The 26,108-nt window shown below is 36.0% G+C and overlaps 1 protein-coding gene across 2 annotated transcripts in view; it reads right to left on the bottom strand.

The window, feature by feature from the left end:
- Ubr3 (Ubr3 ubiquitin ligase) overlaps nt 1–26,108 on the bottom strand; it is a 452,715-nt gene that overhangs the window by 305,549 nt on the left and 121,058 nt on the right. For both annotated transcript variants that reach the window (XM_090383419.1, XM_090383420.1), the window contains exons 8-10: nt 25,122–25,301; nt 17,310–17,443; nt 2,802–2,894 (exon numbers count right to left, since the gene is read on the bottom strand). In XM_090383419.1, the coding sequence (XP_090239545.1) occupies nt 2,802–2,894; nt 17,310–17,443; nt 25,122–25,301 (407 nt within the window). The remainder of the gene's footprint in view (nt 1–2,801; nt 2,895–17,309; nt 17,444–25,121; nt 25,302–26,108) is intronic.

The following is a 26,108-nucleotide window of genomic DNA, read 5'->3' as shown; positions in this document are numbered from 1 at the left end:
TCATAATAAATAGGATTATTATATTGTTATAATAAAAAATATATAATAAAGTGTTTGTATGTGTACTGGAAGAGTTGATACACAAATCTATCGACTCTTCCAGTAAATGCTGCCATCTCACCTCTGTTTCTAAATAACTCTAGACAGCTTATAAAGATAGCAACACAAAAATATATTTTAAAATTGAAAGATGCAGACTGTACCAGTCAACCATTGTTAGTATTAGCCATACAGCACAAAGAAGCCACAGACTTTTTGCTGTACCAGCCAAAAAATAAAATAAAATAAAATAAATAAATAAGAAGAAATAAAATATAAAAAGTAAAGGATGATAATAATAAATAATAAAAGAAGAAAAATAATAAATAAACCAAAAATAAAAATATAAAGAAAAATAGGGGAAAAAAAAGAAAAAATAGGGAAAAAAAAAAAAAATATATAAAAAAAGTAGAAAAGAAAAACTAATTATGTGATTTCCTCCTTACGAAGGTAAACTATCTAGTTGACTTTTGAATAACTCCAAGATGTCAGCCTCAACTACATGTGAAGGTACCCTGTTCCAGTAACCAACAACATGCCAGCTAAAAGAAAACTTCATGCAGTCCAGTATAGACCTGGCTAAACCTATTAAACTTTAATTTATGGCCCCTAGTTCTGGAATTATTTAACAGTCAAAATTTCACCTTAATTCATTTATTGTTCCTCTCAGAGCCTTATAGACCTCATTCAAGTCCCTTGTAAGGTACTTAGTTGCCAAGCTCTGTAGCCCATATAATCAGTCTTTTCTCATATGGTTGCTCTTTTGCCAATCTCAACCATGATGGCTGCCTGCCTTTGGACCTTTTCAAGAAATCTCAATGTGTTTTTTTTTAGTTGCAATCTCCATACTTGGACATAGTATTCCAAGTGAGGTCTTACAATTGCCTTATAGAGTGGGATTATGACATCCCCCATCTCCAAAAGCAAATGTTCAAAAACTCATCGAAAGGACAACGTGGGCCGTCCTTGTCACGTGTCTACACTGCTCAGGAACTTTGTCTGAATGTATCATGACTCTCAAATCCCTTTCTTCCCCTACTGTTTTTAATTCAATTTCACCAAGGGGTGATCATTTTATCTGCAGACTGGTGCAAGATCATCAGTCATCATCTGAATCTTCTGTGGATTTCTCCTTCTCGGAATACTCTCCCTTGAACTTTACACACTTTTACCACTGCCGTACCCATGCATTAAATGTTTCTTGCAAGCCATATTTTTAAAGACTGCAAAGTTTTCATTGTGGATCTATGAGCATCATTGTCAGATGCGAAATGCTTGCCTTTCAGAGCTTTCTTCAGATGTGGAAACAGGAAGAAATCACACAGAGCTAAGTCCAGTGAATAAAGGGGATGTGGCAGAACCTCAGCACCTATGGCAATGATCACTTGTAGCACAATATTAGCTGTATGCGACTTGGCATTGTCTTGATGGAGAAACCACTTCACATTAAAAGTTCTTGATGTTTCTCATGAATGGCACGGCAAAGTTTGACTCTGAGAACCTCAGGGTATGCTTCCTTATTCACAGTTGTTCCACAATGCACAAATTGTGTAACAAGAATGGCTTTTACGTCAAAAAACACAAGAACCATTTGTTTGTCATCTGAACGAGAAGCAAGAAATTTCTTAGATCTTGATGAATCTGTAAGAATTTTTTTTTTTCTTACAGAGAATAACCACACCCTCAAATCCCTATAGTTCCAATGCAAAAAAAAAAGATCCTCCTTGAATTGAAGAGGAAATGAAATAACAAATCAATCAAATTTAAGAAATAAGCCCAAAACCTTGTGTTGGAGGTTCATAATAAAGATAACTTTAACTAACCCTTTCAAGAGTACATCTGAGATCAACATTTTGCATGTGAAAGTTTTGTGTGTGTGGGGGGGGGGGGTGCATATGTAGATCTTTGTAGGTTGCTTCAATGTGCCTATTAATATAAAAATGTCCACTTCCAAATAATTATAGAGTTTATAACAAATGACAGCACAAAAACAACTTTGAAAATCAGATATCACACCAGTTGACTTCAGTTAAAGCTGAAATTGAAGAATTTTCTGGAATTCTGATACAGAAGTTGATAAAAATCAAGTGATACATAAGCTGATACCAATGCACCAACAAAAAAAGTAATCACAAGATTTTATTTACTATTTTTTTATTAATGTTTTTATGATTTTCATTAAATTCTGATTTTATTTTTGATAATTTTAATCTAGTTTTGGGCAATAATGTCAAGATAAAAACAAAGTAATATTTTAAAGCATTTATGTACAAAGTTTTAATTTTTAGAAAATTTTGAAATTCCCGAAACAAACAAACCTTAGTCTACATAGTAATTGAAAATTCACTGAAGGGTGGCAAAGTTACTGGTGACAGGCTTAATTAATGAACCTATCTCTCTCTCTCTCTCTCTAATACTGGAGAAAATTACATACAAGCTGCATCCGAAACACTTCATATGGTAGAAACTTTTTTTTTTTTTTTTTTTTTTTTGCAAAAAGATTCAAGAAGGATTTTTTGCTATGAATATATATATATTTTGACCATATGGCATGTGATCATTTGCAAGAAGATATTTTGTTTAAATACCTTCCTGCTTGAAGTATATTTTAGTGCAAAAATGTCTATCAGATGTACATTTTTATTAAAAAATTTTTATTAAATATATTGTATATTTCATAAATATTCTAAACCACACTTTATTTAACATAAAAATATACTTGACTCCATATACTTGACATTCCAAACTCTATGCATACATACCCTATCTAAAGAAGAAAAGCCAATTGCATCAAACCAGTCTTGGAGAGCAATGAAACAATGATTTAACACTTGCTTGGTGAGATGTAATGTATCCTAATGAAAACAAGATTTTATGATGTTTATGTTTCTCTTTTTACATTTGGATAAAATGTTAAAACTACTAAAAACACAAAATTGACAAAATAATGACTATTGAATAATTATTGCCCAAAAAAGTAATGATTATAAATGTTGCATAACAAAGTTGTTCTTATTGGACTGAAATCCTTGTTTTACACATTTACATTTTAATCAAAAAATTTTCAATCCAGTGATAAATACAAAGACGTTAACACCCCAGTATTATTACCAAATAATCAATTGCATTACCCAAAAATTAACACTAGTAAAATATAGTTTATTATAATGATCACTCTTATACCACATGAATATTAAGATGTTTATTTAGCTAATAACCAAATCACTATATATTAAGGTAACGTTTCGGGTACCTTGCTGGAACCCATCCTCAAGACAATGTTGCCAGCCTCCTGCTTGCCACATGTCTCAATTCTGGTAGTGCATTCACTTAGTGGTTCCTTTATTTTTGCCAATTTATCGATATGATTAACTTATTAACTATGTTATTTTATTCCTATTAATTCTTTTTCCTCTTTGGCTGATGGTTAAAAAAACAAGAAAACTCATAATTGAGAAATAAATACACAACAAGACTGCAAAATGACTGCAACAAAACTGCTTTGATAAACAAAAAAAAATCAAGTGATTATATTTTGTAGTCTGATATATAAGTTCTGCCCATGTTTCTTCACTGTCACTTTCTCATTCCCATATTTTTACCAAAAACATATCCTGCACATAGGGGGGGGGGGGGAAAAATATATATATATATATATATATGTGTGTGTGTGCAGAAATTGGCAGTAGTTTGCCAATTTGTCAACAAGTGGGTTACTAATGCATTCATTTGCTTCTGCTCTTCAACTTAACTTAAACTTCAACAACTTCAACTTAAGTTCACATAACTTATTACAGCAGCATTAAACACAGTATGAAAATACCAAGTAATGAAATTGTATTTAGTTACAAAAACTACTTTAGTTTTTCCTCTTTAAATTCCAATACAAATATGTGACATGCTTATTAATTCCTATGCTGTAAGTTGTCAGGAGCAGAGGAGGTACTTGGGACTGGCCAACAACAACTGATTTAACTTTTTTTTTTCATTAATTTTCTTGGAAAATATTTAAAATAACTAAATGCGACAAGGCATAATTCATTAAGAGTAAGAGTTTAATATCTATATAATATCGGTGTAGATACACCATAGATAACCCTTAAGAAACTACGATGATAGTTTGTGTGGAAGGTATCATTTGCTCTGTATCTCATATTGTGCTCTTCCTTCACAATGAGTTGCCATAGTGTTGCACTAACTCGAAAAAATAACGCTTCATTAATAGAGAAGACTATTGTTGCTTATTCTCAGTGAGTACCACCACCCAGACGGCACAATTTCAAAGCTATTGGCCTATCATTGGTGGGTGGGCATGTATATGCAATACCAGGGTACCTGCTCACCCACCAATGATAAGCTAATAGCTTGGAAATGGTGCTGTCTGGGTGGTGGTACTCACTGAGAATAAGCAACAATAGTCTTTTCTATTAGTGAAGCGTTACTTATTCGAGGTAGTGCAATACCATGGCAACTCGTTGTGAAGGAAGAGCACAATATGAGATACAGAGCAAATGATGCCTCCCACACAAACTACCATCGTAGTTTCTTGAGTTATGTATGGTGTATCTACACCGATATTATATAGATATTAATTTTCTTGAAGATATCATGCAGTTTTAACTGGGTCATGCATTTTAATTGAAATATGTATGTTTCTCCCCCCACACCCCATTTCTGTGATCAGTTCATTGATAAGATTTATACATTAGTCAACAAGCACTTTTTCTTCCACATCATCTTCACCATTGTCTGTCTTCTTTTCTCCAATGTTCATTATTCAGCACACTGTCAATCATTTCACCATCCATTAGCCAACAAACTACTTGTGCAATGTTGTCTATCCAATAACACTCTATGATGTCACTTTCATCCAGTTTTTTTGCCAAATCAAAAGGCATATCTTTGACAAAAGCTATCATTTTGTACACCAACCTCCTTACATTTAATTTAAAGAACTGTTCCTCAAAAGATGGTTCAGGCTCATTGATGAATATTGTCACTGGCCAAAGATACTGAGTATTTTTCAAAACATCTTGTGTGACACTGTCTCAAGCATGAACAATAGCCCATATAGCATCCTTCACAATAAAATCTTTTAAGAATGTTGTTATTGCCTGGCCACTATTGACAGCAAACAACATATATCCCATAAAATTCATTTTTGCATTGGCACTTCAACAATCAAAAAATACCTTGGTCTACTGGAAATTAGTCTGCATTTATGGAAATGTGAGTGGTGCAGTTTGGTGATTAAAAAATTGAAACAAATGTGATATTGCACCAAAAATTCAGCTTCTGGATCTGCAGAGAAATTGTTAAAAACCAAAAATATCTTTCAGTTGTCCAACAGGATGACAGGCTTCAAATTGGCACAGGCATCAGGAACAAAATGGTTATTTCTTTCATTATCTAGGCCTTTTGTTTGTAGGACTGGAAACTGTACTTTCAATTCTTTAAAAGAGTGAGGATGAGCACTTCTGTCAACACAAATTAGTTTGCATTTATGTGTACCAGCAGCATTTGAACTGGCAAAAAAAGTTGACCTATTCCTAGCATCTTTCGCTCCTGTCAGCAAAATTTCATCTCCTGTCACTAATGTTTTGCATGGTACATAAGGCCATAGAAGATGGGAAAATTTGTCAACATACTTTATCAATATGCAACCACTGGGGCAAACTTATCAATATACTTTTTCAGAAGCTTCATGATCAGTAGAAGTATGTACCATGTGAATGATTTACTGAGTTTTGATAGTATACACGCAATAATTTGTATATGAAGCGTTCTTTATATCTCAGATTGGTTCATCCAATTGTTAATCAATTGCGCCCTTCTAACTATTAAGATAATAGTAGAAGTATTTATAAAGAAATTAACTTCAATAAATTAAACTGTTCTAGGTTGCATACTTTGGGTTCCCAATCATTGTCAGAAATTACCAAATCGTTTTTAATATCCTGGTCTAAAGGATAAAAAAAAAATTTGGTTATCCGCAAATAATTATTAGTCATTATCCTGGCCTAAAGTAATTGTGTGTCAAAATTAAGACAAACACATTTTTCAAACAAAGAAAAGTAGAACATTGTATATTTTAAATTTCTACATAAATTATATAGAGAAGCAGCCTCATAAATTAAATTCTCATTTTGTAGACTTCATTTCCTTTTTTTATTTAACTGTTATATTAAAAGGGTGGGCCCATTGTTATTTGGTTTTTTTGGAGCATTAGCAACTAAGGCCATATTGCTCCGGGGATATACGGTGGTCATTTCCTTCCGCATCCTCAGTATTTGGTACTCATGGGCTCGAACCCCAGTCTAATCAAGAAGCGTGTGCTACGCACTGCTGCTCCTGCCCACCTGGCTACGGAGGCACCAGGGTGGGCCCAATAATATTTCTAAAGTTAAGTCTAAACCTATTAGGCAACAACTGTGTACTTTCAGTATGACTCAACATAAAATATATTGCTAAAATAAATCATTCTTAGCAGTTCTTTTAATGTTCTGAAATTCATGCAAAAGTGGTCCACCACTGCCTTTTTCTAGAGGTTTTCTCCTTGGCTTAGATAAGAAAATAGGCCAAACCCTCTTACCTTGTCTCTAACTTGCAGCAATAATGAAAAACTTCAGCTGTTTGCCACTTTAGAATGTCGAAAACAAACACTGGTAGCAAAATTGCAATACTATTAAAACTGTTCTTCATATGAATATTTCTTCGATATTCATATGAAGTCCTTCTAAATATTTTCTCTAGCTTCTTTGCGCACACTAAACTTTAAATGAACTTCAAAAATCAGATATCACACAAAAATAGGGACAAAAATTTTGGCATAAAATTTTATGTAAGCACAACTGTTTTCACTCACAAAAAACAAACCCTTTTCTTTCTGTGTCAAACCAATGGCCTCTTTAAAAATGATCAACATACTAGCAATGGCTAGTGGTTAAAAACTGAAACAAACATATGTTGGCTGGAGAGTACAGAGCAAAGCATTAAAGTAAGTTTGTGAAACTGACATGTGCAATAACGAATGTAATGCTTGCAAAAATTACTGGATAAACTAATAATGTTACATGACACAAGGGGTTTCCAAAAAAAGTAAGGTAACACATTTTTCCCTCGATGATGTTTAATAATACAAAGTTAAAATTACACACCAAGAAATAAGTGAACATGCACCACTTCTCCACAAAACCTCCAGTTTTATTGATGCACTTGTCTCTATGATGGATCAGTTTATCAATACCAGTACTGAAGAAAACCGTGCCCACATGCAGTAACCAACATCACACTGCCTGATGAACTTTCTCATCTGTGGTGAAATGCTTTTCTGAAAGGTGTTTTTTCAGAGGGCTGAACAAATGGAAGTCTGGGCTGTTGGGGAGATTTGACAGAGTTTCCCAACGATTACAGTGCAACCACTCACGAGTGGTGTGGAGGTGCATTGTCACGCAACAAAATCACGTCGCTTGTCAGGAGTTCTGGTCATTTGCGTCGAATGTTGGCTTTCAGTTTTTCCAACGTTGCACAGTAAAGCTGTGCATTAATTGTTCCTCCCTTCGGCAAGAAATCCACAACAAAACGCCTTGGCGATCCCAGAACACTGTGGCCGTGACTTTTGGACACTGGGAATAGTTTAGAATATTTTGCACACACAAGATTGTGGATGTTTCCAGGTCATGGAGTCTTGTTTGCTCTACGGGGTAAAGTGATGAACCCACGTTTCATCTGCTGTGACTATGCGAGCGATAAAATTCTCTCCATCACTGTATCATAACAGGTTCTCCAGACACATCCCATGCGTTTTGCTTTGTCCTCCTCTGACAATTGTAGGGGCACCCAGCGGCAGCACACCTTTCGAAAGCCAAGGACATTGTGAACAATTTCGTGAATGTGACTTACTCACGTTCACTATTTGTGCAATTTCACGCAGTTTCACTTGCCTATTTTCAAGAAAGATGCCCTTAATGCGCGAAATGTTGTCTTCTGTCTTGCTCGAAGGCCTGCTTGCCTGATGTCAATCTTCAATGTCAACATGGCCCGCTTTAAATTCATTGCACCAAAAACACACCTGCTTCTTTGTCATCACCTTTTCATCATACACAGCAACCAGTTCACTGTGAATGTCACTTGGTGAAGACCCTTTTGCTTGCAAAAAAGCGAATAACTTCACGAACACCTGTTTTGGACCACACTGGTACGGTAGCTGCCATTTTGCAAACTGGAATCTGCTGTGAGGCGACAGTACCACAACACTCCACTGGAGGTCTTTTTGAACGCTATTAATGGGTCTATCTGTCCACTGCATTTCATCTCATTCCCTTACCATTATTAAGAAGGGAAAAAAATGTGTTACCTTACTTTTCGGAAACCCCTCATAGCTAAAGGTAAGCATTTGGATAGACTAATTATTAACAAACACGTTCATTATTTATAATGATCATATTTGTTAATAATTAATCTATCTAGATGCTTACCCGTAGCTATCTTGTAATATTATTAGTTTATCCAGTAATTTTTGCAAGCATTATATCCATTATTGCACATGTCGGTTTACAAACTTACTTTAACATAAATGTGGGTTTTTTTTTTTTTTTTTTTTTTTTAAATTGACATTTTGTAAACCTATATGTACCTACTCAGCCTAAATGAAGTATAAATTGTTCTATTTTTTTTTTTTTTTTTTTCAAAAATTACATTCCTTTTAATGCTGCATATTTTTATATCAGTTTAGAAAGTCTCAAATAATTATAAAGACTATGGAAAATTTTCCCTAGAAGTCTTATCATCACATACGGTGGTTTAGGTGGTGCAAACGTTTTTGCCAGTATTATTGAGGATACCTTAAAGGTTCAGGGAAACTGCTAGTTAGGGGGGATGTGGGTAATACTGACACGCATTTATCTGATAATATTGGTCAAAGTAACTCTTGCACATACCTTAAGAGTTCTTATCTGTTACCCCAACTGGACGTATTATCTAGATGTTCTGGGGGCAGAAACGTTTCACATGAGTGGGTAGCTAATATCAGGGAAGAGAGCCTAAAAAACTTCAAGGGTTGTGTTAGGGTTGTTAAATATACAAGAACAGTAAATCTTAATTGTTTATACAGTAACGCTAGAAGTGTCGTCAATAAAATGAGCGAATTCGAACTGCTGGTTAAAACAAGTAACGCGGACATAATAGGGCTTACAGAGACGTGGTGCCACCCGGAAATTGGGGATGATGAGTTTCAGTACGGCTTGTATAATGTATTTAGGAAGGATAGGTTAGATAGAAGGGGTGGTGGGGTAATGCTTCTTATCAGAAGCAGCCTGAGTGCGACGATAGCTTTCCCGGATTCAGACATTTCACATGCTAGTATAGAGTCTGTATGGTGTGAGATAGTTGGAAACAAAGGTATAATGCGAGTAGGAGTAATCTACAGACCAGGTGATTGTGAAGATTATGACAAAAGCCTCTACATGCAAATGGAATGGGCAAGTAAGCGTCAATGCCTTATTATGGGTGATTTCAATTTGCCTCTAATTGATTGGAGTAAATGGGAAGGAAACTCGACATGGGGAACAAAATTTTTAAATCACCTAGATGACTGTTATTTGTATCAACATGAATCAGATGACATAACAGGGCTGACAGTAGAGGAACCAATAGCAGGAAGTGATCACGGAGTTCTACGGTGGATGATGACGAGAGAGGTAGCAGAAGTAAAAGGCAAAGGAATGGGTTTTAATTTCAGAAAAGGAAATTACGATGCCTTAAGGTACTACATGGCCTCTATTAACTGGGTAGATATCGCGCTGAGAATGAATACAATTGAACTGTGGCACGCTTTTAAAACATTAATCACAGATGCCTTGAATGCGTATATACCATTAAAAAAATACTCCACGAGAAGGGTTCCAAGTTGGATGAATAGTGAAGTTGCCACATTACTTGAGCAGAAAAAGGTGGCATGGAAAGGTTACAGAGCAATAAAAAGTACTGAAGCCTATAACAGCTACAAGGTGATGTGTAATAGAGCCACAGAAAAGGTTCGACAGGCAAAGGCAGTTTATGAGAAATCACTAGCAAACAGAGCAAAGAGGGGGGATAAAGAATTCTTCACATATATAAATGCCAAGAAAAGCAGGACAAACCAGATCGGACCTTTACGTAAGGGAAAGAGGATAGTAATAAATACACCAGCTGCCATTGCAGATGAACTCAACAGTTATTTTGCATCGATATTTACAAATGAAAAGTCTTTTGTGGCAATGGGAAATTGTGGGAGCGAAGTTAAAAAATATGTAATTAATGATATTGAAATTTCGCAAGATTATTTAATGAAAAAACTTTCGAGGCTACAGACCAGTAAAGTTCCTGGAGTTGATGGAATATACCCTATAATCTTAAGGGAGGCGGCAAGCGAGTGCATTGAACTATTGAGGCTAATCATGCGAGCATCACTAGACTCTGGGGAGATTCCCTTGGATTGGAAAAGTGCAAATGTATCTCCCATACATAAGGGTGGCTCTAAAAGTGAAATTGGAAATTATTGACCTGTCAGTCTGACTTCAGTAGTAGGGAAAATCATGGAGGCAATGATCAAGGGCGGAATTCAGGATCATTTGGATCGAATTGAAATTCTCAAGGATACTCAGCATGGTTTTGTAAGGGGAAAATCATGTTTAACAAATCTGGCTCGCTATTTCGAAAGGGTCACTCACGAGCTGGATTTAGGGAATAATTTCGACATCGTTTATTTAGATTTCAGCAAAGCTTTTGACTCAGTCCCACATGAGCGGTTGCTTTATAAGCTGGAACAGGTTCGAATCACTGGGAAAATCCTTAGATGGATAGAAGGATGGCTTCAGGGCAGGGGGCAGAGGGTTGTGATAAATGGCTATTCCTCAGATTGGGTTGATGTAAGAAGTGGGGTTCCCCAAGGATCAGTATTAGGACCACTGTTGTTTTTAATTTTCATAAATGACATTGATGAAGGAATAGAGGGCGTGATGTCTAAATTTGCAGATGATGTTAAAATTGGTAGAGTAGTTAATGATCACTGTCAAGCTGAGCTTCTTCAGAGAGACCTAGATAGACTTCAGGAATGGTCAGAAAAATGGCAGCTATTCTTTAATCCAACGAAGTGTAAGGTATTAACACATGGGAAACAGTAATCCCAAAAAAAACTTATTCACTTGGTGGAGTTCAACTAAACCCAGTACTGGAGGAAAGGGACTTGGGTGTTACAATACGGTCAGACATGAAATTCTCTGAGCATTGTAAACAGGTTGCAAGGAAGGCCCATGGTGTCCTATCGATGATCTATCGAACTTTTGCAAGTAGAGATAGGGACATGATAATCCCATTATATAAGGCTTATGTTAGACCACACTTGGAATACTGTGTTCAAGTATGGAGACCGCACCTAAAGAAAGACATCGAGCTTCTTGTTTCATCGAGCTGTCTAGTTTCCAAACTCCAGGAGTTTGGAAACTAGACACCTTAGAGGAGATTTGATTGAGGTGTTTAAGGCTCTGAGAGGCATCAGTAAAATGAATGAGGACAAAATTTTCAAGATTATAAATGATGCTAGAACTAGGGACATAAATTCAAGTTACGGGGGGAAATTTTTAGATTGGACTGCAGGAAGTTTTATTTTAGCCAGCGAGTTATAAATTACTGGAATAAGTTGCCTTCATGGGTGGTAGAGGCCGACAGTTTGGGGAAATTCAAAGGTCATCTGGATAGTACTTTCGGGTAAGGGAAGCGCATAGGATGATAGGTTTAATTTCCTTTTTTTTTTTTTTTTTATTAATTATTATTATTTAGTTATTTATTTTATTTTATTTTTGTTTTTATCATTGTTTTGTTCGGATTTTTTTTTTTTTTTTTTGGCTGGTGCAGCATAAGCCATAGGCTTTCTTGCACCATGCGGCCGTTACTAATACTAATACTATTAGCTGCCAAATACTGTGGCATCTCTTGAATTTCATCAACCAACTAGCAGAAATGATCACAATGTACTTTTAATTTAGTTCACTGCAAAACACTTTTTGTGCCATAATCAATGGCCCAGCCCTCACACAAAGGCACTTTCTGCCTCTGAACTTACTCGATCATTACTTTATCCAGGTCATTGTTTTTAAACTGGTGCAAATTCCTTTTTTTCCCATACTTACTGACATATCACTATCTGCAAAGAATATCATAATTTATTTCTTCTGCTTTTTTTTAATGTCATAAACCTACCAGTACCATACTGCACACTCAACTTTGGAACAGGATAAGCCTATTCCAATTTGCACGGTAACTCACTTGCTTTCTTATAAAAGGCATAAAGCGCTTCCTCATTGCACCATTACAGTTTATGTTACCTCCTTGATTGTTCAACATACGAAACACTATGAATTAAAAATAATAATAATAAAAAAACTCAAACTATAATATGATAAAATGAAATAAATAAAAATAAGAACGAGCTCAAATTGCATCTCACAAAGAACTGAAGGTAATGCAATTTTTTATACTACTTGAAAATTTGCCAGTTAAATCAGTTTGTGACACAGCTTTACTGGTATGCATCATGTTACATGACAGTTAAAACTGTGCAAAACAATTTGAGTGTTAATGTGTCACTCAGCATCAGTGCTCAAACTGGACCAAAATACTGTTCTGATTGACAAGTGAAAGTGAAACTCAAGATGTTCCACTTTTTAGGCCTCCCATTAAACCTTTTCCAAAAAAATTATGATCATCATTTCCAATTTGCATCTAAGTAAAACTGAGATGATCTACCCATTCATTCACTTGCTGTGATTTAAAATCACACTTATCCTGTTGCAAAAATTGAGATAGTATACTTTGTATATGCAGAAGTAAGATAAAAATGACATCAAAATATTCTTTAATATCTCCAACTAAGTATACAAAAGTAAAATAAAAATATAAAAATGTGTATGTTCACACATGAAATATAGAATTGGTAAAACGAGTTAAATTAAAATAAAATGAGTGGGATAAAAGCAAGATAAAATGCAAATGGTATATTTCAACATCCCAGGATGCCTCTGTCAATCATAAAGTTCTTTGGAGCAATGCTACGATAAATAAATAGACTGATGGGCTAGCACCAGAGCAGGACAGGAAGATTGTGTGGCCAATAACTGTTTGCACAGTGTCCTCTGTTGCCATCTGCTATTGCTCTCGATTACCTGTTCAAAAAAAGTATGGATACACAGGTCTAAGTTACAGTTATAGCAAGTGGGGGTGGTGGAAATGTATAGCAATTCCCATCAATGGTACAGCTCGTGAGCACAATTTATTCGTAAACTGAATTGAGATCAAGCATGCATGCCATGTTCCAAAAATGTTTGGCCAGAGGGGAATCCTGCATATTCCCCTCTTGAATAGAAGTCAAATGCTCATTTACATGGTCTCACAGATAACCCTTGCTTTGACCCACATAGCATTCATTGCAGGTGGCACAGTCTATATGATAAACCATTCCACTCTGCATGAAAAGCAGCAAGGGTGGTTTCACATGCAAAACCAGTGACAAGACAGGATGGGCTGGATGTTGGATGAATTTGATACCTTTTACTTGCAGAATTTGTGCAATAATATAAAAATGTCTTGGGCAGAAGGGTATATGCTTCACAGCTAATGCCAGAGTGCTAACCCTGTCTAGTACTATCTCAGAAAAGGACACTTGCAGAGATCATGTTTTTCACAATTGATCTCTTGTTATCTATATGTGGCTACTGCAAAAGGACCAGGCACAATGTAATGAAGTATCGTAAAGTTTGTGAACTGACCTGCACATACTTTAGGATGCTTCATTACATTGTAAATGTGTGTAAAGCCACTATGTGAAGACCTCACAGTGGCTTCCTATACACAGAGATTTCAATGCAGGGGCCCATGCGCTTGACCAGTACATCTAAAGGGAGGAACGAATTTTCCTCCTTTTCCACTACAAAAAATGCTGGGTTCACACCCAGTGACATTTGCTAATGCCTGGTCCTCATAAACTGGCCCTAATTTGGGAAATGTGCCATGCTTAGAGTGGCTCCAGGAATACATGAGTGTCAAGACAAAATCTTAGTTTTGAGATATTGCATTACAAAATCTACCACTATGGAACAGATGGCAACTCCATGGCAGTGCTTTCAATTTTATGAAATATGCAACCTCAGACAATGCAGATATCCTAGACAGAAAAGTTGAAGTCTTGCACATACCAATAACTGCTAAAATAGTTCTGCCACTAAGAGAAGAGTCATTCTGCAAAGCATTTCTGACACATCTAATGGTCAGCTCTGTAGAATGGATGTAAAAACAGGTATACAACATCAGGTGATATAATTCTTGACATAAAACCATGACGTAATCCTTGAGAATATACAATTCACATAGAATTGTATATTACTGGATTTCATTAAACGTTCAGAAGGTAAGGTCAAATACTTCAGGAGAGTGAGAAGGCACTTCACAATGCTATAAGTTGGAGAGCCAATTACTGAGACAATAAGCTTTAAGAGCACATCCAGTTTGTGGGTTTAAAAATGTCACTGCCAATTCGCATCTTATCAAAACTGAGATGCTTTATCCAGTCATTTGCTGCAAAACCTTATCCTATTCCAGAATTGAGATAGTATATAATGCTTATGATATTCTTCCAGTGTTCTTCAATATGGTAAATGATACTGAGGAATAATGAAGCTATCCACATATGACACTCTTCAATTTTAGTCTTGTCTCAGTGCAACCATGTTTTCAAAAGGCAGTTAACCTCCTTTCTAAGGCTTTTCTTTTCTTTTCTTTCTAAGGCTCTTCTCCTTTCTAAGGAAGTGGATTATAGACTGATGTACCCTGCAATAAATTCGATGCTTTCTTGAGACAGGAAGAACTATCTAAAATTATAGTCCACCCTTTCCAGTGATTACCATTATATTACCACTCTTGTCTGAAAAGAATGAAATTTGCTGAGCAGGCATTATAAAGAATGATTTCTTTCTCTTTCTGTGTGCTACATCCAAAGGTAAATGACAGAGAATCGATCCCATCTTCAATCTAGTAATGACTTCATGAACTTTGTACATTACTTGTATATTCCTGAGGATTATGTCATGATATAATTCAATGTTGTATCCTTGTTTACATCCCATTCTCACTGAACTGTCCATTATATGTGCCAGAAATGCTTTGCAAAATGACTCCACTCTTAGCAGCAGTTAGTTAGCAGTTACTGATATATCTGACTGCCTCTGACTTTGTTTGGCTGGCACCACTGCAGTATTTGAGGAGTACATGTTTTGTCAAATTAAGGGCACTGCCATGGGGCCACACACTAGTTCCACAGTGGCAGATTTAGTAATGCAAGAGCAACTAAACTTTATACTGGCCCTCTGTGCCCTGTCCTCCTGGTGTTGCTATATGAATGACACATTTAACCTAATTAGGGCTGACTATGAGGACTGAGCATTAGCATATGTCAATGGGTTTGAACCCAACATCCTTTCCTACGCTTCTTAGATGTACTGTCAAGAATGTGGACCATCATAATGAAATCTCTGTGTACAGGAAGCCAACATGTGCAGGCCAATTCACATACTTTGTAATAATCCATGCAATACACAAGGGCACCACTACAAGTGCCTGGTCCCACTGCAGCACAGCCACATCTAGACAATAAGAGATCAATCGTGTAAAATATGATCTATGCAAATGCCTTTCCTGAGACGGCACTGGACTGGCTTAGCTCCACTCCCTCTTGATCGACCTGTATTGCTATAATCATTAGGTACCACATTTATTCTCTTCTATCCAGGCCACAGGTTCTGCAAATGGAAGTGTCAAGTGCATCCAACTTCTAGCCCATAATATATTGTCGTGAGTCTTGCAAGTGAAATCACCCGTGCCAATTTTCATGCATAGTGGGAGTTTACCATATAGACTATCCTGAATGCTACATAGGCTAAACCAAGAAGCATCTGTAAAACTGCATAGCTGAAAATTTGACTTTCCCTTGTGGTCAAACAATTTCGGAATATGGGCCATGTGCTTGATTCCAATCACATTTACATTATAGATCATGCTTGTAAGCTGTACCACCATCATTGGCTGCAATCACTATACAATTCCACCACCCCCAATTACTTTTACCATAATTTATGCCTAAACTTCAACTCTGTTTTCAAACAGGTAATAACTGAGAGGAATTTTGGGAAGATAAGATTATTTCTAAATAAATAAACATTGTGTACTCGCTCTCTTTCTCACTTTATCTTCCTCCCCAGTCCCACAACTTAATATTCTATAAAATTCACTCTTGCATTAAAGCCTTCCCAAACAGCAAGAAATATAAAATTTACAATGACCATTCATCATAATTTCTATAGAATTACATACATTTTGAAGCCATATTAAATATATTTTGAAAGAAGTGTGTTAAGAGTGCTTATTTAACAAATACCAGCATCATATTTTAAGCTTGAAGAAAATCATAATCATTAAAGAGAAAACCTCCTTCCTCTCCTTACACTTTGAAAAAGTTTAATTGAGGTACACATTGGCTGCGAGTTTCTATGTCATAATGATGGGTAAGTAGTGAGAGGCATATATTATGCAGTTTTAATGTCATACCATAGTCCAATAATATCTGAATGAGAGTTTTATTGATATTAGCAAACTCATAGAATGTTGCACAAAGAGTTCCAAACCACACGATTCTCTCATTCTGCTCTGGTGCCACTCCAGTCTATTTAATTCTGCAATGTTCTATAGAAATTGATGGTTGACAAAGACATCATGGGATGTTGAAAGCTACCATTTGCTTTATATCTTGTTTTTATCCCATAATACAAAATTGGTTTTATGAGTTCTATATATTATGTGTATACATTTTTATATTTCACTTTTATTTTATTTCTGAAAACTTAGTAGGGTAGAGTCACTAAAGAATATTTAATGTTTATATAATTATATGCACTTGCCAGTGCTAAGAAAACGTGAGTTTCGCATAAACTAAAGAAGTTTATGGAATAAAGAAATAAAAAAAAATAATAAAATAATTTTTTTTTTAAAATGCAACTGTTGGTAATGTACATGTCATTCTGTGCAATTTTTCAATGGAGAAACATTTTTCATTGAAAATCCAGTGGATATCTACTTGCATTTTATAATATAACCATGATTTTTAAGTTAATATATATATTCTTTTAAATTTCAAAACAAATGGCATATATTCAGAAATTTATGAAAAAATTGATAACAAAACCAACCTTATCTTTCAAGTGAGAAATAAGAGCCCACATTGGGGTGGCTGATGCTTCCAGTTCTGCAGAAAATGCTGCATAATATGTATTTGGCTCAAATTCAACGTGCTGTATTAATTCTCTTTGGTTTACATTCATTCCTGATATCATTTAAAAATAAAAAATAAATAAACTTTAATATAGTAAACAGCTAATCAATTTATTTCACACATTATAACACAATCTGTCTAGTGTTTTAGGGCCGAGAGCAACTTTCAAAGATTAATATATATTAGGCAACACATTTAAAATTTATATTATAAATAACAATTTTAACAAGTCAGAAGTTTAGAGCATAGAAGTGAGTTACTGAAGGGCCTGATGTCATTTAACCAGGAGAAGATCTCTCTAGATACTCCTCCTAAGGCAGGCATGTGGAAATCTGATGGGGTCCATTTCTCACCTTCTCATAGCATTACCTGTTAGCAGGGAGACAGTTATATGGCTACTGTACAAATGAACGATAATCAGCCAACAATGACTAAGCTGGATAATTACAAGTTAAAAACTTATCAATATGGTAAGACAAAGAAAGTAAGACTCACACGTGTCAAGATATTGCCCAGGTCAACAGTCCCCACTGTACTCATCAGGGAACCAAAACACAAAGTGCTAAGTATGCTACTGGTATATCCATCCATGTTGGAAGCTTAATCACCAAAGAAATGAAATTAACAGAACTAAGTTGTTATGATACCAGAATAGCAAATATCAAAAAACGTAAGAGAATGAATACCAGGAGGCCGCAGTTCAACAATAATTATCAATTAACTCATTCTGTAAGTAAGATACAGTGCAAAGAATGTGTAACAAAGTTTTTAGAATTAGTTTGGAAGAAAGATTAATGGGCTGGGAAGCATTATCCAATGGAGTTATGTGGACAAAATTTAAGATGGAAAGGTGGGTGATGAATTTCGTCCGTGCATATGGACCAGATGAAGGATACAGAAAAGGTGAAGAAGAGTTCTTTAATTCTTAGAAAGAGCAGAAGAAACTAAAAACAAAGAAAGAACAGTATTATTTGTAGAGTAGAGCAGGAAATGACAATTACAATTATAATGATATTTTACAAAAAATTGAAGAAAATGATAAACTTAACAATATGGCAAAAGGCTACCAAAATTTTATGCAAGCCATGCATTCTTAATTACAGATTCAACATAAAGATAACCACATATTTATGTGATGGGAGCAGGGGCATATCACATATAAGTGAACTGGTGCAACACACCAGGATTTCCAGCAAAAGAGCTGGAGAGCTGCCCCCACCCCAAATGCACCCTGACACTCATATATCAGAGTGATGAAATTAACAGTGGGGTCCCAATGAATACTGCACTAGAAGGGAGAATAAAAGAAACAAGAAAGGTACAACTGACTATATCATAACAGAAAAGGATATCAAAAAACTAGTCAAAGATACGAGGGTATAAAGAGGACTTGATACTGGAAGTGACCAGCAGCTTATATTCATCAAATTAAAAATTATGATTAAAGCCAAAAACAAGAGCTATAAAAATGTTAAAACAAATAAAAATCAAAAAGGGCACAGATTTTCCCAAGACTATTAAACACCTGCTTGCTCAAAAGTGAAATGGCAATCCTGAAGTGAATTGTCAAGTACTTCATGAAATTAAGGCCATACAGCTAATGCAATATAACCTCAGAGAAATTACAAGTTTTCATCTCTATCTTGTCCTTTGTTTTTTTCTGCAGCCAGCAGGATTTAACTGCTTAGATAAAATGAAATATACAGTAGCATATAAGTAAAAAACCTGAAAAGCTGCAAAACACAGGATACATGTATAAAGTCTTGCAATCGCTGTATACAAAGTTATTGTTTTAAAATATACAAATTAAAATGAATGATGACATAGAGATGTAGGACTAATTAAAATAAAACTGGTTAAAAGCATTAAAAACATACTGCATTAAAACTCATAAAAGCACACAATCATAGTAGCTCTCAGCTTCTGCATGAAGCCTTTCTCAAAAAGCACTGACTATGACTGGGATAATATACATCTATTGTCTGGGAGAATGACAGTAACTAAGCGACAACCTGTTCATAAACTAGTTAAGAGTAAAGGAAAGTGGGGAGAGGCAGCATCTGCTCATATGATGTAGCACCAATGATTCAAAAATGAGTGTATCCAAGTGCCATTTTCCCTGTTAATTTTAAACTGTGTGCTCCACATGATCAGATTCCAACAAGTGGCAAAATTTAAAATTCCATGCATACTGCATTAAAATTGATCAAAACACACAATATAGTAGCTTTCAGCTTCTATATGATGCCTTTCTCGAATGTAAAAAAAAAAAAAAAAAAACCCAACTAAGAATGGGGTAATATACATCTACGACAGAGAGAATGACAGTAACATCAATCATCATCATGACAAGTTACCTTGAGCACAGTGGGAATGAGATTAGCTCGGTGAAGGCAAAGTTTTTACGGCTCCAGCTAATAGGGAAGTTTTTCTTATATTTTTACCATTTTATTGACTAAACTGGCATATTAATTTATTTTCTAGAAGTAGCTTTATATTCCTATTAACGATACTTAGTTTATTTGAACTTAGATAGAGATTTTGTGGATTATTACTTAGTACTGGTAAAACTTGTACTGTTCGAAACTTGCCACCATTGTGTAGTATCAATATGGAATAGCATTACGTATATCTCGAGTTAGTTATTTGGTTTTTAGGAGCATTAGCAACTAAGGCCATATTGTTCCGGGATATGCGGTGGTCATTCCTTGACCTTTCCGCATCCTCCGTATTTGGTGGTGACGGGCTCGAACCCCGGTCTAATCAAGAAGCGTGTGCTACGCACTGCTGCTCCTTCCCACCTGGCTACGGAGGCGCCCGTATATCTCGAACTTGATAGCGTAAGGCATAACGTAAAACTAGATAGCATAATATGTAGCACTGTAGTAGTTATCTGTTAGCTTAGTATAGTATTAGCAATTAATCAATTAAATTTATAAATCCTTTTAACTTTTATTGTTAATTAAATTGTATTTAAACAGAATTCATGCCCCAGACTAGAGCAGCAAAGCAACTTGCGCAAAGTAGTGAAAGTGCTGTGGTTCGCGGGAGAACAGTAGGGGACGATTCTCCAATGCATCACAGTCTAAAAAAATGTGCAAAATGCGACGTGTTTGCAGATATCTCTCGAACAGGACATGATCTAGCCATGGAGGATGTCTTTGTGTGTACTAGGTGCAGATACGAAGAAATTAAGTGCCAACTCAGCATTCTGATGGGCTTCTATGAGAGCTTGAAGAGTCGGGTGCATGTCCTCGACGGAATTAAACTGGGGGGGACCCATCAAGTTCTGAGCTGCCTAACTCAATGCCACAACACACTCTTAAGCACCAGGCAACACAGCGGCAACCTTCAGGGCAGAATGTGCTGGTTCCACAGGAGATAGTTATTGTTGGTGACTCAATTGTCAGGGAAATGGGAAATATATTGTGCAAAAAGGATAGGTGGAATAGAACCAGGGTATGTCTGCCAGGGGCAAAAATTAATGACGTTGTAGAGCAGATATCATCTTTTAAGGGCACAAAAGGGGATATCATTGTACATGTTGGAACTAATAACATTAAGTGTAGGTGATCTGCGGATTTACTAAGCTTAGAGTTAAATTTGAAAGTGTCTGCAATCCTGCCAGACACGATAGGAGGGAGTATATGATGAGAGCCTTGTCAATCAATTTGGCCATGGAGAGATTGTGCAGGGCTCATGGGGTAGAATTTTTCTTAGCGTGGCCTATGCTTGTTAATAGGAGAGAATGCTTCTACAGGGATGGGATACACTTAGAAGGGATGCAAGAATATTTGCCGATGTTATCGAGGTAATGATAGGTGGGTTGGAAAACTGCTAGCTTGGGGGAATTCACAGACTAATATATTAACAGAAGCCGTAGGCAGAGGTGGAAACGATTCTTGCACTGCTTCTATTGGAATGAGCAGCAGCCAAGAAAGCCAGTTGCTGGGGATTTCAGGAACTGCTGGGGGTTATGAAACAAGTAAATACATGGGCTGTATTAGTGTAACTAAGAGTAAGAACAGGTGCATGTATACTTGCATGCACACCAATGCTAGGAGTATAGTAAATAAATTTGATGAATTTGAAGTGCTGGTTAAGACATCCAAGGCGAATATTGTTGGGATATCAGAGACATGGTGCTGCTCGGAAGTAAGGGATGCAGAACTGGAATTTGGGAAGTACAATGTGTACGAAAATGAGAGACAGGATAGGAAGGGAAGAGGGGTTATGCTGTTAGTTAAGAAACACATAAAATGTAAGGAAATGCATCCAGTTGACATAGATGGTCAGTGCAATGTTGAGTCGGTTTGGTGTGATGTAAACACTGGGAAAGCAAAAATGAGGGTAGGACTTTGTTATAGACCTAATGACTCTTATGAGTACAATGAACAATTATACAAAGAAATAGAATGGGCCTGTAAATCAGAGTGTATTATAATGGGGGATTTTAACTTCCCAGATATAGACTGGAACTTGTGGGTTGGTCACTCGCACACTAGCAAGGATTTGTGGATTTATTGGATTTGATTTGGATTTTATTGGCGCATTAGCAACTAAGGCTATAATACCAGGTCATATATAAAAAGTTAAGCATTCAGTAGTTAGGCCACCGTGTTGAGATATATAATAACATAGATATAAAAGGAATAAAACATATATCGAAAACGAAATGACAATAAAAGGTAAATTTTAAATATGAGTAAAAACGTTTACTGATTTTAAATAGCTAAAAACAGCAGACACATGGTCGTTGTCGGATAAAATCTGACTGAGTGTATAAGGCTCAACCAGATGAAGATTTATTGGATGATTTTTTTCTACAGCAGCATGTTAGAGAGGCAACAAAAGGGAGTAACACTCTTGATCTGATTATCAGCAGTGATTACCCATGCATTAAGAATTTATAGATAAAGGAACCACTAGGTGGCAGTGATCACAGCATACTGATGTTGGATTTACTTAAAGATGTAACTGCCATCGGAGGTAAAGGGAAGGGTTTTTGCTTTCTTAAAGGCGTCTAAAGTGGTCTCAGAGATTTTCAGGTTCTATACAGTGGGACCAGCTGATGATGTTACCAACAGCAAATTATATATAGAAAGCATTCAAGGAATTAATTTTGGAAGCTACTAGGCTTTTTGTTCCAACTAAGAAATACTGCTCTGGATTTAGGCCCAAATGGATGTGAGATGGACTAATGAGACTCGTGACAAGGAAGAAAAATGCATGGGATGCACATAAATTGTCAGGCGACACAGAAGCCTATGGTGGATACAAGCTAGTCTGTAATCAAGTCACAAAGGAGGTTAGGCAAGTGAAGGCAGATCATGAAAAATCTTTGGCAAATGATGCAAAGAAAAACAGCAAAGACTTCTTCACTTATATAAACTCTAAAAGGAAGGGGATGAATCAGATTGGTCCACTTGGTATCAATGGTTTGACTGTAGATGATCATTCTCAGATAGCTGCCGAACTAAATGATTATTTTGCATCTACATTCACACATGGAGTTATTCAAGGAGGAGAGGGTCAGATGTTTGTCAAACTCTAACAGGCAGTTAAATGATTTTGTAATAACTGAGAACAAAGCAGAGAGGAAATTGTTGAAGTTAAATATAAGAAAGGCACCTGGAATACATGGGATCTATCCAGTTATATTAAAGGAGGTGGCAAAGGAAGTAAGCAAACCCTTATCCATAATTATGAGAGCATCCTTGGACTCGGTGGAAGTCCCCACAGACTGGAGACGTGCAAATGCATCTTCAATTCACAAAGGGGGGAATCAAAGGGAGACGCAAGTAATTACAGATCTGTCAGTTTGACTTCTGTTCGGAGGAAATTAATGGAGACACTGGTTAAAGAAGCATTGCAGGATCAGCTAGACAAGACAGCAGTAATGATTCAGACACAGCATGGGTTTGTCAAGGGGAAGTCTTGTCTGACCAATTTGATTGGATACTATGATGTGGTCACAAAGAAACTGAATGCAAAAAATAATTTTGATATCATATATTGGGTTTCAGGAAAACTTTTGATAATGGTGCACACGGAAGACTACTGTACAAATTGGGGCAGTATGGCATTAAGGGCAAGTTGCTACAATGGATAAAGGAATGGTTGAGTAGGAGACGACAGAGAGTGGTAATCAATGGGTACTGCTCTATGTGGACTAATGTTATTAGTGGTGTCCCTCAGGGTTCAGTGTTGGGTCCATTGTTGTTTTGTACATATATCAATGATATTGATGAAGGTATATCAAGCTTAATGTCAAAGTCTGCAGATGAAACAAAGGTTGGAAGGTTTGTTAATAACAGTAATGACAGTATGCTGCTGCAACAGGATCTGTAAATTTCCTAAGCAGTGCAGACAGGCTGCCAGAGGAGGTCATGGGGTCTTGTCAATGATATACAGGAATTTTGCGAGCAGGAATAAGGAAGTGATTATCACCTTGTATAAGGCAATGGTCAGGCCACACCTTGAGTACTGCATACAGGTCTGGAAGCCTTAATTTAGGAAGGATGTGGAGTTGTTTGAACGAGTAGAGAAGGGCAACAAGACTGATGAAGGGAACAAAGGGGTGCTCTTATGAAGAAAGGCTTCAGTTCTGCAAACTGCAGATTAAGGAGACTAGGCACCTGCGAGACAATCTGATTGAGGTGTATAAGGCCTTGAATGGATTGAGCAGGCTCAATGCTGATGGGTTTCTTCCTCTTGCTCAGATTACAAACCTGACAGGGCATAGATCAGATTCAAACTGAGGAAAGACAGTTGTAAAATAGATGTGCAGAAGTTTGCCTTTAGCCAGTGGGTAGTTGATTGCTGGAACAAACTTCCATCTGTTGTTGTGGAAGTTGATAGCTTAAATAAATTCAAGGCAGAACTAGACAAACATTTGAAATGAATGGATCAGTGAAATGGGAAGGGTTTTTTTGTTTTTTTTTATTTTGGGCTGATGGTGTATAAGCTTGCTTTCTTGCATCATGTGCCTCTGCTAATGCTAATATTCTGGCCCTATTCAACTATCCCTGTAACCCAATATATTCCCCTTATTTTTAAAAATTGATTCAACTTGAATTACATCTTCTTGCAGGACCAGCACCTTCCATATTGCTCTCTGATATATAAGCTAGAGTTCATAGCTGTCCTCACACTGTTGTTCTTGGCTTGGATGTTCTTTGCAATCCTTAAGACAAGTGCAATAGAACTGTAAGCAAGTTTAGCAAGAAGAAATGCCAAGCAATGGTGTCCTTTGTGGCCTTTATGGTTCAAAGAATGCATATTAGTATATTTAAGATCAAGTTGGTAATCTCAATTTGATAAAATGCATCATTTATTAAGAATTACTATAATCAAGATTACTATCTTGTTGCTGTCCTAGAAAATTAAGCTAATGAAGTAGCTGAACATTGTTGAAGACAAAGTAATGAAGAGACAGCTCCATTTTTTAAGCAGCAGCAGAACAGGCCTGTGTAAATTTTATGTTTCCAGAAAATAAATTAATTTAAAAAAGTTGAGCTCAAAGATTCTTGAATAATGATTGATGATTCTTGAACTGCAGTTGCTTTCTTTGCCAGATTTTAAATTCTAAAAATATTAATACAAAGAATTGCACAGTTAAATAGTAATAAATAAATAAATGGACATAACTAAATTACTTATGCACATTTGCTGCTATGGTTCACAAAATAATTATAGGTTATATTTCAAGAAAATGGAGCCAATTTACCTTGAAAATAAGAAAGGAAAGAAAACCACATGTCTAGCAATGCTGGATCACTAAGGAATTCCATTGCAACTGGAGGATGAGTTAAAATATTATTGAGATCACTAACCAGTGGCCAGTAGCAGTGATCTTTCATTATATGATGAGCACAATTGACCACATAATGAAAACTTTTTTCAGATTCTGAAAGAAAAGGAACAATAAGTCAGATATTAATTTAATGCTAGAATGAATATAAAATTTTAGTAACTCTACAAATTTAATCAATAGAGGATATAACCCTGTAAATGTAATATCATAGAGCTAACTGAAAGTAATTATCAATCACTTTCTGTGAAATTCACCATAAAAATGCTCTCTCCTAAACTAATCACTAAACTATCGTTGCAGTGGCCAGACAAGATTCTGACTAGAGGTGTTCAGTCATAGTAATCACTAAACTAGAATGCAGTATAAACTTTAAAATTTGGTAACTTTGGAGCAGAACACTGCTGCATTTAGAAAATTTCCAGATATCCATATGCCAACCATATCACCAGTTTTTTTTTTTTTGGTAGTTGTTGGCGCATCGGCTTCTGTGGACCTCCCAAGGTTTTTGCAGTACTTTGATCCAAACCCGAGGTGGGATTCGAACCCGCGACCTTTGGGTTGCTAGCTAGGCACTTTACCCACCCAGCTAGCCCAGTTGGCTTATCACTAGTTGCATCACAAATTCTATTACTGTGTAACATATACTCTGCTGCACGATTTGTTTTTATTGCCATACCAATTAACAAATTTTTAAAAATACAGTATATATTTGAATACAGGATATTTCACTTAATGAGTAGCAACTATTAATTTGCTTAGTCTTGAATTAAGGAGATTTTATATACAGACCTTATGCTATATCTATATTTTTTCCTGAAATTTCAAGATATTCAAGTCAAAATTCATAAAAAATCTACAGGTACAATTTTATGATTTCTTACTTTAAAATGTACCCAATTA

Source organism: Mastigoproctus giganteus, chromosome 10 (genome assembly GCF_048544385.1).
Source record: "Mastigoproctus giganteus isolate SK-2022 chromosome 10, ASM4854438v1, whole genome shotgun sequence".
Classification (NCBI taxonomy): domain Eukaryota; kingdom Metazoa; phylum Arthropoda; class Arachnida; order Uropygi; family Thelyphonidae; genus Mastigoproctus; species Mastigoproctus giganteus.
This window is presented reverse-complemented; position numbering and strand designations above follow the sequence as displayed.